Source organism: Mandrillus leucophaeus, unplaced genomic scaffold, assembly GCF_000951045.1.
Source record: "Mandrillus leucophaeus isolate KB7577 unplaced genomic scaffold, Mleu.le_1.0 Scaffold80, whole genome shotgun sequence".
NCBI lineage: Eukaryota > Metazoa > Chordata > Mammalia > Primates > Cercopithecidae > Mandrillus > Mandrillus leucophaeus.
In genome coordinates this window covers 1,194,684-1,207,566 of record NW_012108697.1, presented here as the reverse complement: position 1 = coordinate 1,207,566, position 12,883 = coordinate 1,194,684, and the positions used below count along the sequence as shown (strand labels likewise).

The window sequence follows — 12,883 nt, the reverse complement described above, 5'->3', positions numbered from 1 at the left end:
CTTTGGTTTCCTACCTGTATAGTGGAGCTAAAATTGTCTACTTTGAAAGGCTCTCATGAGCAACATAGTTATGCCAAGCTAGGGTGCCTGGCGCTCAGCACAGAGATCTCACTACAGTTCAACTGAAGAGCAGAAACCCATGCAGCTAGCAGTACAACATTTGCTAAGTACCGACCTTGAGGTTAGACTAGAGGCATGCAAAGAATCACATGCAGGTTGGGCTGGCCCATTAAGACAGGCTCATAGAAAGGGTGTGAACTTGGGCTTGTCTTTAATTTGGAACAAATGGAGCCCATGGGAAATTCACATGGGTAACTCCAGAGAGCTGATGGGTAGCTGTTTTTAAAGAGTCAACATTGCTCATTACTTCCTCTCCCTGGGGCCAGGTCCTCTCTGCTCCGCCACCTCCTTGAAGAGTTGGGCATTGTAAAGAAGAAATGCCTTTGATAAAGCTGCCTGGGAGGGAGCGAGCATGGTATGTCCTGGGAACTTGCAGTGGTTTGGCAAGCTCTGAAGGCAGGGTACCGGGGGAGAGGCAGCTGAGCAGTGGGTGAGGTGTCATCCACTCCCAGCAAAGGCAGTGTGAGATTCACTGACTCAAGTCTAGCAACTGAAGTGAGGCAGGAGTCACCTTCCACTGGAGAGGTGGCCACCAGAGCCAAATCCCACAGAGAGTTCATAAGGACTGGAGATGACCCCTAGCTATGGTAATTATGGACCACAGCAGGGATGCTTTCCCATGGGTGGAGGCAGAGGTGAGTAGAACACAGACCTTGAGCTGAGGTCTCCCGGCCTGTTTTCCATGGTGGTGAACTAAACATGCCAACTGTCTTGAAAACAACCTGTATCCCGCTTCCAGGGGAGGGTCATGTGAATGCCAGTGTGATTGTGTCCTGGGCAGGCTCAGCAGACACAGAGCAGAAGGAAGGCTATGGTTGGAGTGCGCCATCTTGGACAAAGATCCTTGTATTTTCTGGCAAGCCTAAAATCTTGGCAGTGACGATAACGAGGAAGTTAACATCTACAATTTCTTCATGTAAAGTTTGATCATGCAGGGATGCCCAAAATTGGAAGGATGCTTTTCTCCTACTGCATTCTAGCTTCTTACTAAAAAGTGGCCCACACTCATAGTGGCTCAGAAACTTCAAACCTCCTCAAATCCCCAGCTTTGTCAAAATGATGGGACTATCCCTGCTGTGTCACAAACCAAATCAAACACCCGCGACACAGCACAGTGTAATGGCTCTACAGAACATTTCTTTCCTTTGGACAGCTTGGTCAATATGGTCTGGGTTACTGGACATACAGTCCTGGAATATCTTGTTGTTATTTGTTGCGTTTTTCCACCTGCATGATAAAAATGCATTCCCACAGCCTTGGGTTCATTCTGATTTTGTTTTGGTTACTGGAAGTTGCATTGGTGCTTTTTAAAGCGAGACAGACCTTCAAAGGGAGCCAGGGAACGAGAAATGAAGCACAGGGATGGAGGCGTCTACGAATAAAGCACACAACTTTATTCATGAAGTTGTGAGTATGACAGTGATGCAGAGTATATGACAAAGGAGTGCAGTGAGTGCTGCTGGCAACAGGAGCGGGGAGCAGGTCGGGATCACAGGCACAGCAGCGTGGAGCCGGCAGGGCCAACCTCCTCCTCTGCACACAAGCACGTGGCACTTAGCGCACCGACACACACCTGCTCAGTTTCACGGGGAACACGACACAGCTTCTCAAAAGGAATTCTTCTAAACATTTGCTTTCCTATTTCCAAAAGGGGAGGGAGGGCAGGAAGAACCATACGCCTTCCAACAATTGAAATAATTCCATAAACCCAACGTAAAATGAAAGAACTCAGAGAGCTTCAATGCAGAGTCATCAGCAACTCACAGTAACCGCACACATCATTGGACAAGTCTGTACATAAAACCCCAAAAGAACATCAGTTTTGTGGACAATGGTTTCCTCTGCTGTAAAGAAACATATATGATCAGTAAGCAGCTCACATCTTTCTGAATGTCAAGGTCTGCAGGATTGTCTCTGTCCACCTTTCGTCAATGGGTTCAGGAAGTGACTCATGGGAACTTCACTCTTAGGAGAAACACTTCTGGGAATAATTTTATTGAGTAACAACCACCACTCAATTACACTGAGCTTCAGAAATTGTTGGATTTGTTTAATTTTGCCATGTACATATACATTGTTTAGAAAGTTTCTTTTGGCTTAAACTGACCATTTCCCCCTTTCTTTTTGAGTTTTCCATGATTAAACTTGCCCAAATAAAAAACATAACAATCCATATGCAAAGCGTATCTGTCACCACCTCCCACTGCTTCCTGGGCAGCAAACGGAAAAATAAACAGCGATTTAAAAAAATACCAAAGTGAAGGTTTCTCTTTCTCCTATCACAACATAGTGGGTAGTTGCCTTGAAGTACATCATTGCTATAAGTTGGTATCACTGCAGATCTCAAGTCCCAAATAATCTCTTTTTCTGGATAGAAAGTTATTCAAAAGGGGGCACAAAAGAGCAAGCGTTGGGGCATACTGACAAACACTTCATTGGTTAGAAGAGACTAATTTTAAAAATCAAATAAAATCGAGGCTGGCATAAGAAGTACAGATTAAATACAGATTAAATAGCTACCAGAAACACAGAAGAGGTGGTTAATAAAAACTGAGATTGCTTCAGAGGACACAGGAGTATTGATGAGACAGTCCATTTTCCTTCTACCATCTTCCATGACAGTCAGGAAAAGGGTTCTGTGAGCACCCAACCTGGAGTGGCCACCTGTCCCTTCCATACACAGGAGGATGCTAAGACCCAGTTAGCTTTAAATGGTTTTTAGAAAGACCTACCTAGTCAAAAGGGGTTAATTTGAATTTTTCAAACTTGCAAAAGCATATACATTTGATATCATCATCTGAGAAGCAATTCTTAGAAAAAAATGTTTGCTTCAATGCCTAAAGAAATCCAGTGAAAGTTTTAGAAACATTACCAGCTAGACATCTCCGAGTTAGAGTTGATTGATATACTGGACTGGGATGGAGAGGATGAGAACTGAAAAAGAACTGCTCCAGCCTCTGCCTCAGAAGAGGAAACTCAGCTTGGAGATGACAGAATTGGGTAGTGGAGTAGATACTAGAGCCCATGATAGATAGAAAACTACCCCCACTAAAAAAAACAAAACAAAACTCAGTAACTCTAGTTTATCTCTTTGAGGTTTCAGAGAACAGGCAGTTTATTGGAGACGTCATATTAAGAACATTTCATAACTAACCCCAAACCAAAATGTAGATGCATAGCTAGCTGTGCAAGTTTCCCAATGCTCTTCCTATCTCCTAATAAGTCACACAGAAAGACTATGTGATAGCCTGGACTTTCTTGAAGAAATTTTAAAAGAACTGATTTTCCTATCATCATAGAGGCCCCTTTTACTTCATGCCATCAGTATGCACTTAAGAGTCCCAAGGAAGTCATATGTTCCAAAATGTAGCCCTTTACATAGGCACCAGGGAAGCCTGCCATATATATAATCCCCTTCCTAGCGTGAACAAGCTCCATTAGTTTGAGTGTGTTAATAATTGAAATTTTCATGTGTAGTACAGGGTGGGGTGAAAGCAGACCAATACCCATCTTGTGTGCTGTGACCTGGATGGACATTTTGAGGGCAAGCATGCCGAGCCCGGTTTAACCAAATGGACAGGCATTCTAGCCCACACATTCGATCTGGCAGTTAGCAGGAACCAGGTTGCCCCATGACCCATCCCTCCAGCTGGAGCCTTCTGCTGGGAAATGGAGTAGGGGGCCCACTCTGCATTATGGTTTCCAATGACCCCTCCCCAGAGCAGAGCATTACTCTGCTTGCAGACACGAGGCTACTGGTGCTTTCTGGCAATGCATTTCTGCAAGGTGCAGTTTAAATGAACTCATATTGGACTTGATATGGAAAGAAACGTCTTTTCTTCTCAAGTTGGATGCAGAACTGAGTTTAAAAGATACAAGGGAAGTAGGGTTTCATTAGTGGGAGCTGATCTAGGGTTCAGTTCTTTATCACTGCAATCTTAGGCAGGCCCCTTAACTCCTAGTCTCTATAAAATAAGGAAGGGGGTTGTCCCAGTTTTCAGTCTAATGTCCCCACTCTATGACAGACCCATGTCTTCTTTATATAGACCAAGGAAGAGGAATTTTAGCAAAACTACTTGATTACGCCCATGTACCTCCCAATGCCTTGATTTTTCTTATATTGACATTAGATCTGCACATGTCTGGGTGATAATTCATTAATCAATGTAAAACATGCAGACCCTTTATTAGCTCCATAATGAAAAAAATCTCTCCACCAGCCAAGTGCTGGGACCCATGTGGCCACCATTGTTATTGACAGGTAAGGAAACATTGGAAATGCACCATCCTCTCCATCCCCACACTTTCCAGAGTAAAGCAAGGACAAGGACACCCAGGCATTGTGCCAAGGCTGCCAGAGCAGGAGGGCACAGAGCGAGGATGGGACAGAAAAAGCATGGAATAAGCAATAGGCCACTGAGACACCAAAGGCTAAACTGCAAACTGCAACGTGGCTTCCAACCAAGACAGAGCTGGTCTCATCTGCTCGTGGCCACCCTGTCAGAGCCATTTGCTAAATATGTTAGTAGGTCCAACACACACACACACACACGAGAATAGTCCTCATTCAGTGCATAGCAATGAAAGGCTAGGACAATTTAGATTCCTTAGGTAAGAGCACAGGAGGATGCTATGAAACAGTGATTGTTCATTCCAGCCCCCAAATGACAGCAGTGAGCCACGTGTCAGAGGCTGCAACACAGACTCAGAAACTATTCTACTTGCTTTTTGACCACTCGTGTCAGAGAGACAGCTTGTAATCCTAATACTTGGTGCCAGCAGGAAGCACTTCAGAACTTTTGTTCTTAGTGGCATATGAAGGTAAATTCAAATACTTTCTTCTTTGGCTTTAAAACAGAGTTTAAATTCTTAAGCACAGCCCCAAAGCACGATAATAAAGTGGCTTACCCTCCTGGGTGTGGAGTTACACAAACTCTCCCTCATCTAACTCATGTCGGGAATCATGATGTGGTTTCACGTGCATGCACGTGTTGGGGATACCCTAGGCTCAAATTCGAATCTAGTGTTGCAGACTCCGAGGGACTCTGGTGAGATGCTCTGACCTCCACATCCCGCCTCATCCTTCCTTTGTGGTTCTCAGTCTGATCCTGCCATGAGCTACATCAGCGCCAACACCTTTCCATGAAGGAAGTGATGTTGGGGGCGCAGTTTAGCCTCACTCTTTATCTTTGCGTCATACACATTCAGTGAAAATGTCTTTAGAAACTGCAACACAGTGGGACATTCAAGCGGAAATTAAAAAGCACAAGCACGCTCCCAAAATTGCTCTGGGTGAGTGAAACCAACACACGTGCACACACCCACGAAGTCTACAGAACCGGGCAAGAAGAAAGCTGAAAAAGCCAAATTAAATCCATTTGAAGGAGTCTACTTCAGAGTTGTAGAGATTTAAAAGAGAAAAACATGTCTTTCCTTAGCCTATTATTATTGAAAGAAACCTTACAAACCAACAACAGCATGGGCTTGATCTGATTCATAGGATGCCAGAGAGGCAGCAGAGGATAACGACCGGAAGAACTAGAGTCAGTAGGACATGGGACTGGCTTTTGTTTTGTTTTGTGTTTTGGCCATGAGCGATATGGCCCCAAGGCAAAATCACCTAATGGCATGCCACTGGGCCAATCTGGAGGCAATTTGTGTTTTTCCTTTCTTTGCAAAGGTGGAGCTCCAGACAGCTCCTGTCCTAGGTGAGGAGCAGGAACCAGACCTGCTATGGGAAGCAGAAAGGGTTAAGGGAAGGTTCCCTTTCATTCCTGTTCCTTCTCTTTTGCTTTTGAACAGTTTTTAAATATACTAAAAGCTAAGTCATTTGCCAACCAGGTCCCCGTGAACGGCAGAGAACAAGGAGCTTGTTAAGAATTAATTTTGCTGTTATTCACCCCATTCAAACAGAGCTGCCCTGTTCCCAGACAGAGTTCAATTCCTGCCAGGGCACAGGTGAGTAACATGAAGCCAGTCAAGAAAGGCGGGTGTGAAGTCACTGCCGCCCCATGGACAGACCCCTCACTCTTCCTTCTTAGCCACAGCACAACATAATAAATATATTTATACTTTGAAATTATGACAACCGATTTCTCCCATGCGGCATCCTAAGGACACTTGCTGGCTCTTATCCGGATAGTCAGCGCTGTTGTTGGACAACAGGTAAAGGGGGGAAAAAAAAGAAAGAAAGAAAACAATGCAGCTCCTGTTGTATACATAAGGTAATGTGAAAAGGTCACACGTGGACACTACTCTGTGTTTCAGAACATAGAAATTTCTACGCCATGCTTCTTGGCAAGTGTTACTGTTGGCTGGCCCAACATTTGACTCATGGGTGTTCTAACCAGACTTTCTCTTTTTGGCGTTGCTGAGCGATGGTAGTTTGCAAATCTTCCAATCAAGTTTGGGCCTCAGTATGACATCCTATGGGGCACCGCCACTGTCAGTCCTTTCTCTAATTGCCATTCATGAGTGGGACTTAGAAGAGTTTTGCTTTTTTCTTCATGTCGTTGCGTCTCCAAAGAGGTAACTTGTCAAACTCCTGTATGGACATTCCAAAGATTTCCCGAAATACTTCAGGGGCTAAGTGGCGCTGGGAAGAGGAAAAAAAGAGCAGCTGTCAGTCCTGATGGCCACACAAATGGCCTTGAGCATTGCTCTACAGTTTATACAGAGTCATTCTGAAGAACAAGGCAGGAGAACGGGAGAGGAGCTGATCTTTAATACTTGTGACATCAGTATTCCTTACCTGGTTGGGCCAGGTGAGGAGCCCTTCCCGTCAGATAAAACAGCTGGCAGAGTGTTAATGGGGATTATAATAATAACACTGATCGGTGATGGGACACAGAGAGGTGATTTATTACATTGGAGACAACTCCACTCCAGGTCCTTAGAACGTTGAGAAGATGCAGGGAAAATGGACTAACACAATAGAAAGCCAAAGAAAATGACCTCCAGCGTGGTCCCTGGGGAGCCCCGGGGCTTCCTCCTGGCTGAGGAATAGGAGGTAGGGTGGATGTCTGTTCTACTGAGAAGACTTCCATCTGTCATTCTCCCTGAGAAAAGTTCCCCCAAGATCCTGGAGCCTTTATTCTCTGTATCTCTATACCAAGGTACTGCCTTTTGTCAGGAAACAGTAATCATTCTTTCTGAGACTGGCAGCCAGGGTTTTTCTTCATTAAAATCATTGGGATGGAAAACTGTAATACAAAGATTAGTCTTCCATGTCTAAGGAGATCTTGGCTATGTGTACCCAGATAACCCTTCAACAGGGAATGTGGAAACAGCCAAGAAGGAAACTTGTCCAGTATAAATCAGTATAAATCTCTCTGCTGAGAGCCTTTGCCGCTCCCACAGCCTCCCATGAACTCAACCCCAAATCAGGGGAAGATAAGGATCTGAGACTATCTCAAGAGAAATAGAGACTCCCATTTTGAATCACCAGCTATAATTATGGCAACATCAAGTTTCAAAGAAAATGACTGAAATCATTCTGTGTCTCCTGGGTCATTCTTTTTCTCTTTTTCTTTCTTTCTTTTTTTTTTTGAGATGGAGTCGGGCTCTGTTGCCCAAGCTGGAGTACAACGGTGTGATCTCAGCTCACTGCAACCTCCACCTCCTGGATTCAAGCAATTCTCCTGCCTCAGTCTCCCAAGTAGCTGGGATTACAGGCGCCTGCCACCATGCCCCACTAATTTTTGTATTTTTAGTAGAGACAGGGTTTCACCATGTTGGCCAGGCTGGTCTCGAACTCCTGACCTCAAGTGATCTGCCCACCTCAGCCTCCCAAAGTGTTGGGGCTAAGGGCATGAGCCACTGTGCCCACCTCTTGGTCATTCTTCTGGATATTACTAGGCATTTTTATGATGATCTAAGTGAAAACCTGGATTTTTTTTTTTCTCCAAAGTTATTTCTTAGTTCTAGTTATGACATGAGGGTGATCTTTTTGATCTTTTTGTCTTCACCGAAGAAATCAAACACTGCTTAGGGGAGAGTTGGCAGCAGTGCGTAGGGATCTGCAGTTGGGACTGGACTTTTCTGTTTTGTTTTACCTCCAGCCTGGTTCTGTCCACCTCTCTTAGGATTTTGTTTCGCCCTCTGTTGGTCACCATGAGCATTTCATATGGAAATATCTGAGAAGAAAGAAAACACCTCTTCTAGAACACCACAGTCCATTTTATTAACAAGCAGACTCCACCTAAAATCTAGTGCTCCCAAGACAGAGCTTCCAAGAGACTGTCATGACAGAATCCGAGTGATGGGTCTTCCTTCTGCAAGGCCAGTGGAAGCTCCAGTTTCCAGGGGACAGGGACAGAATCTTAGACATTCTCAACTCTCCACCAGCGTCTCAGGTAGCACTGAGCCTTAGGGGGCTTTGTTGAGTGGCAGAACACTAACTTATTATGTATTGGGATGAAGGTAAACATTAGAAGATAATGGAAATTACAGGCACATGTGTTATTTTTTTAATTTTAATTTTATTTTATTTTGAAACAGGGTCTTGCTCTGTTGCCCAGGCTGGATGCAGCGGTGTGATCACAGCTCACTGCAGCCTCGACCTATCAGGCCCAGGCGATCCTCCTACCTTAGCCTCCCGAGTAGCTGGGACTATAGGCACATGTCATCATGCCCAGCAATTTTTTTTAGTTTTAGTACAGATGGGATTTTGCCACGTTGCTCAGGCTGGTCTTGAATTCCTGAACTCAAGCAATCTACCTGCCTTGGCCTTCCAAAGTGCTGGGATTACAGGCATGAGACACTGTGCCCAGTCAACGTGTTACCTTTTACACGATGCTATTATAGGGCAGGATGCCTTTGTGCTGGGGTTAACAATCTTGTTCCATGACTAGTCATGAATCCATGGGGCCAGGCAGGCCCCGAAGCAGTCCTCTGGCAACTGCCATATTGAGATAAGCTCTGGTTATGGTCACCAGGGAGCATGAGCCCTTGGACAACTCTGAAGGTACAGGGTACTCTGGAGCTAGGGTGGCCAGGCATCCCAGTGTGCCCAGGACTGAGGTTCTTGAAATGCAGGGCTTTCAATGGTGAAACAGGGACAGTTCTGGCAAACTTGGACATGTTGGTCACCTTACATGGAGTACTCTGCAGCCACTCCACTCAGCACTGGATATGCTCCGTAATGCACATGGCAGAGGCCAAGAAAATACCTTGGCCATAGGGAGAGAGGCACTGGCGCCTCACTGTAAACACACAGTATCACGCCCAGTAAGGGTTTAACCTGCTGAACTGATGTGGGCAAAACAGCAGAATGGCAAGGTGCATATTCATAACATGGCTCACCTGAACACACCAGCCTATAACGCTTTGAGAATGATGAAAAGATAGAACATCAAATCTGTTTAGGGTTACGTCATTCCCATATGAGAGGAAAAAGAATAGTTGCACTTGCCTTTGGTTCCAACATGTTGGGCATAGACACTCCTCGGTCCATTCTCATCGCAGGCATGTGGCCATCTGGGAGTGTCTGCAACAGAAATGCCAGTTCCAAGTGACGCATGAAATAGTCTAGGGAACTGAAGGGAGCTCTCTTGGGCTCCCAACTCCCTCTTGGGTCTCCGATCCTAACCACTATTTCATTTGTGTCATCTAAATGACCATGTATTTTTCAAAATGAGATCCTTGCTGTGTAAGAACAGGAATACAGTTCTTTTGCAATGGAGTTGGGGCGAGATCTTGACTTAATGGCTGTGGACAAATTCCTGAATTAGGCTCCATGAAGGAAAGTATATAGTACCTTTAAAAGAAGCCCAAGTCTATTATTGTTATTTTCTTATCTTTAATCTTGATTTTCTCTGCATTTTTCCTCTTTTCTTATTCTCCATCACATTTCTTGTTTTTTTGTTTTTTGTTTTTTGTTTTTTTTGTTTGTTTTGTTTTGTTTTACAAGATTTAGGTTCTAGTGAGAAAGGAATGTCATGAGGGCAAACTGCTCTCTCCTATTGGCTAAGACGTAAGTGTCTTTTCATTTGAGAACACGCAGGAAAAGGGTAGCCTAAAGTACTGAGAGATTATAATTAAAAGAAGAAAAACTGTATAAGAGCAGACTCTTCCAAGGGTCCACTTCCACCCCAGAGAGGACTCTCCAAGGCCAAAGCAAGAAAGATCCCCTACACCTGGCCTGGTTCATGCGGTGTCCCCAAGGCCTGCAGGGACAGCTGGACCCAGGCACCAGGCATGCCTGCTCTTCACGACTATAGAGTAATGACTAGACAGATCAACCGCAACAAGCATCTTCTCAACAGGAACTGTTGCCTTGGAACCAGCAGTCTGGGTTGGAATGTGGTTGTTCTGCTGGTGTGGCCAATTCAAGAAAGACAAAGTGTTCCATACCTGGTAATCTGAAAAGGAAAGGAAAAGAAAATATCATAAGGGAAAGACCATGGGAAAACAAGGCACTATTCATAGACTGTATTATATTGAAATTCCCAACATATTCTCCCTATAAACCATGTTCTTTTTCTGCTCCCAGACTCTGCACATGTTATCCCTTCAGCCTCCCTGAAGCCATGAAATGCCTGCTCCAGTGTTAGTTAACAGTTAAAACATCCTTTTCCCCTGGAAGCTTTTGCTGACAACCTAAAGGTACTTACTGCTTCCTTTTCTCTACATCTCTGATCACAATGTTCATCACACAGAACTTCTTTCCTTCTGCCATACGCATTTTCAGGGCAGGGGCCATGTCTCACTCACTGTTGTACCTCCAGTTACTTTTTTTTTTTTCTTTTTTTTAAGAGACAGTCTTGCTCTGTTACCCAGGCTGGAGTGCAGTGGCATGAACATAGCTCACTGCAGCCTTGAACTCCTGGGCTTAAGCAGTCCTCCTGCCTCAGCTTCCCAAGTAGCTGGGACGACTACAGGCATGTGCCACCAGCTAATTATTATCATTTGTTGTTGTTGTTGTTGTTGTTAGTAGAGATGGGCCTCACTTTGTTGCCCAAGCTAGTCTAGAACTCCTGGCTTCAAGTAATCCTTCTGCCTCAGCCTCCCAAAGTGTTGGGATTGCAGGCATGAGCCACCGTGCCTGGCCTCTAGGTATCTGATAGAGTGCTCAGCACATAGTATGAGCAATAAATAAATTCTCACAAACTCACTTCTTATAGTTTGATTTCATTAGACATTCTTTGAAATTATGTAAATAATTGCCCTATTAGCTCACAGAAGACAGAGGTGATCCTACTCTAAGATTGCAGTACAGCATGAACACAGCCAGTATATTTGACTCTGATGAACCTCAGCCTCGAGGGAAGACGTGGCCATGCTCAGCCTGGCCATGGGAGCCTCACTCACCTCGCACTCCGCCGCTGACATCCCCATAGCTGTTATACTGAGCGAAGTCGGTAGAAACAGGCTGAAATGAGGAAACACAATTATTAGGAAATCTCCATAGCGATCGTTTTGGAGTCAGGTGAAAAGGAAGAAAGGGTTTACAAAATCCTAGGAATTCTTCCCAAGCCAAATGCCGGGACCTTCATTATTTTTTTCCCTGTGATTCTTCTACTGCTATGCCCTCTCTGTCTTTTACAGTTGTGTACTAATGCACTGCTCAGAAGGCTCTTGGTAAGCAGGGATCTCTTGTTGATAAATAAAAATGCATTTCCCTACATAGTTACATAATTGTATTTGTTCTACAGTTAGGTTGGTTATCACACACATTCTTATATCTTTTTACAGCAGAGATAATGGCTCAAGTAATTACTTTTTGTTTCATTGTAAAAAATATTTACCAGTTTTGCAACCTAGTTTTCCCATAAGCATACATAAGTCATTCTTTTATCTAAAGGTAATTTCTCCTTCTCTCAATAGAAACATTTCATTTTGCCTATAGCTCAAATTAATTTACCAGACGACCAGGGAGGTTAAAATTTTCATTATGTTCCAACACTGACATCAAGAGTCAGACGTATTCAGGCAATGTGTCGATACTTCAACCAGGGCCGAGGTGGGAGTAAAGGCAGAAACAATGAATCGGGGAGAAATCTTACCCGGTGAAGCCCATTTCTTCCATAGCCAGGGAGAGATGCAGTTTTAGATGATGGAATATATGAAGCTGAGTAAAAAAAAGGTAAAAAACCAATTGTTAGGAAATCAGAAGGTCCAATCCTTTAATGAAATTGGCAGTATCTTCTACCTCACAGGATAGAAATACCAAAAACATTCATGGCTCAAATGTTCAAAAAAATGCTACCATATTTGCAAGGAGTGGGTGGACAGTGATATGACTGAGGAGGGAAGGGAAAGAAGTCCACGCAGTTGAGTGGGGGCTGAAGCTAGCTGTGCTTCCTACAGCTCTGGTATGCAGCTAAGTGTTCAGCACGCTTTATTTCTTTGAATCTTCAATACAACCCTAATAACACTATTATTATTAGTTCCATATTACAGAAGGAGAAATAGGGGCTAAGAAAAATATCCTGCCAAAAGTTATTAAGCTTCTAAACAGCTGAGCAATGATGTAAATCAGGGATATCTGAATACATTAGCCCATGCCCCAGTTGATAAGGTGGCAGTAACTGAACTGGAAGCCAACACTGTATGTTATCAAGATCTACCAGCCATCTACAGTTGGACCCCTGGGAGGCCTGATACAGGGTATCTGTCGACAGCATGGAAGCCTCATAGGCTGCTGGGCTTGAGAGGGAGCAGCCCTGGGCTTGAATTCTGGTTCTGCAACTTAATACCTCTGTATCTCTGGACATGGTGTTTAATCTTTCTGAAGTCTACATTTCCTTTTTTTTTTTTTTTT

The 12,883-nt window shown here is 44.2% G+C and overlaps 1 protein-coding gene across 6 annotated transcripts in view; it reads right to left on the bottom strand.

Annotated features, from left to right (window-relative positions):
* Positions 1-1,493: 1,493 nt before the first annotated feature.
* ABLIM1 (actin binding LIM protein 1) overlaps positions 1,494-12,883 on the bottom strand; it is a 277,318-nt gene continuing 265,928 nt past the window's right edge. For all 6 annotated transcript variants that reach the window (XM_011967491.1, XM_011967492.1, XM_011967493.1 and 3 more), the window contains 6 exons: positions 12,126-12,190; positions 11,431-11,491; positions 10,474-10,481; positions 9,533-9,607; positions 8,175-8,255; positions 1,494-6,715 (listed from right to left, as the gene is read on the bottom strand). In XM_011967491.1, the coding sequence (XP_011822881.1) occupies positions 6,602-6,715; positions 8,175-8,255; positions 9,533-9,607; positions 10,474-10,481; positions 11,431-11,491; positions 12,126-12,190 (404 nt within the window). In that variant the 3' untranslated portion in view covers positions 1,494-6,601. The remainder of the gene's footprint in view (positions 6,716-8,174; positions 8,256-9,532; positions 9,608-10,473; positions 10,482-11,430; positions 11,492-12,125; positions 12,191-12,883) is intronic.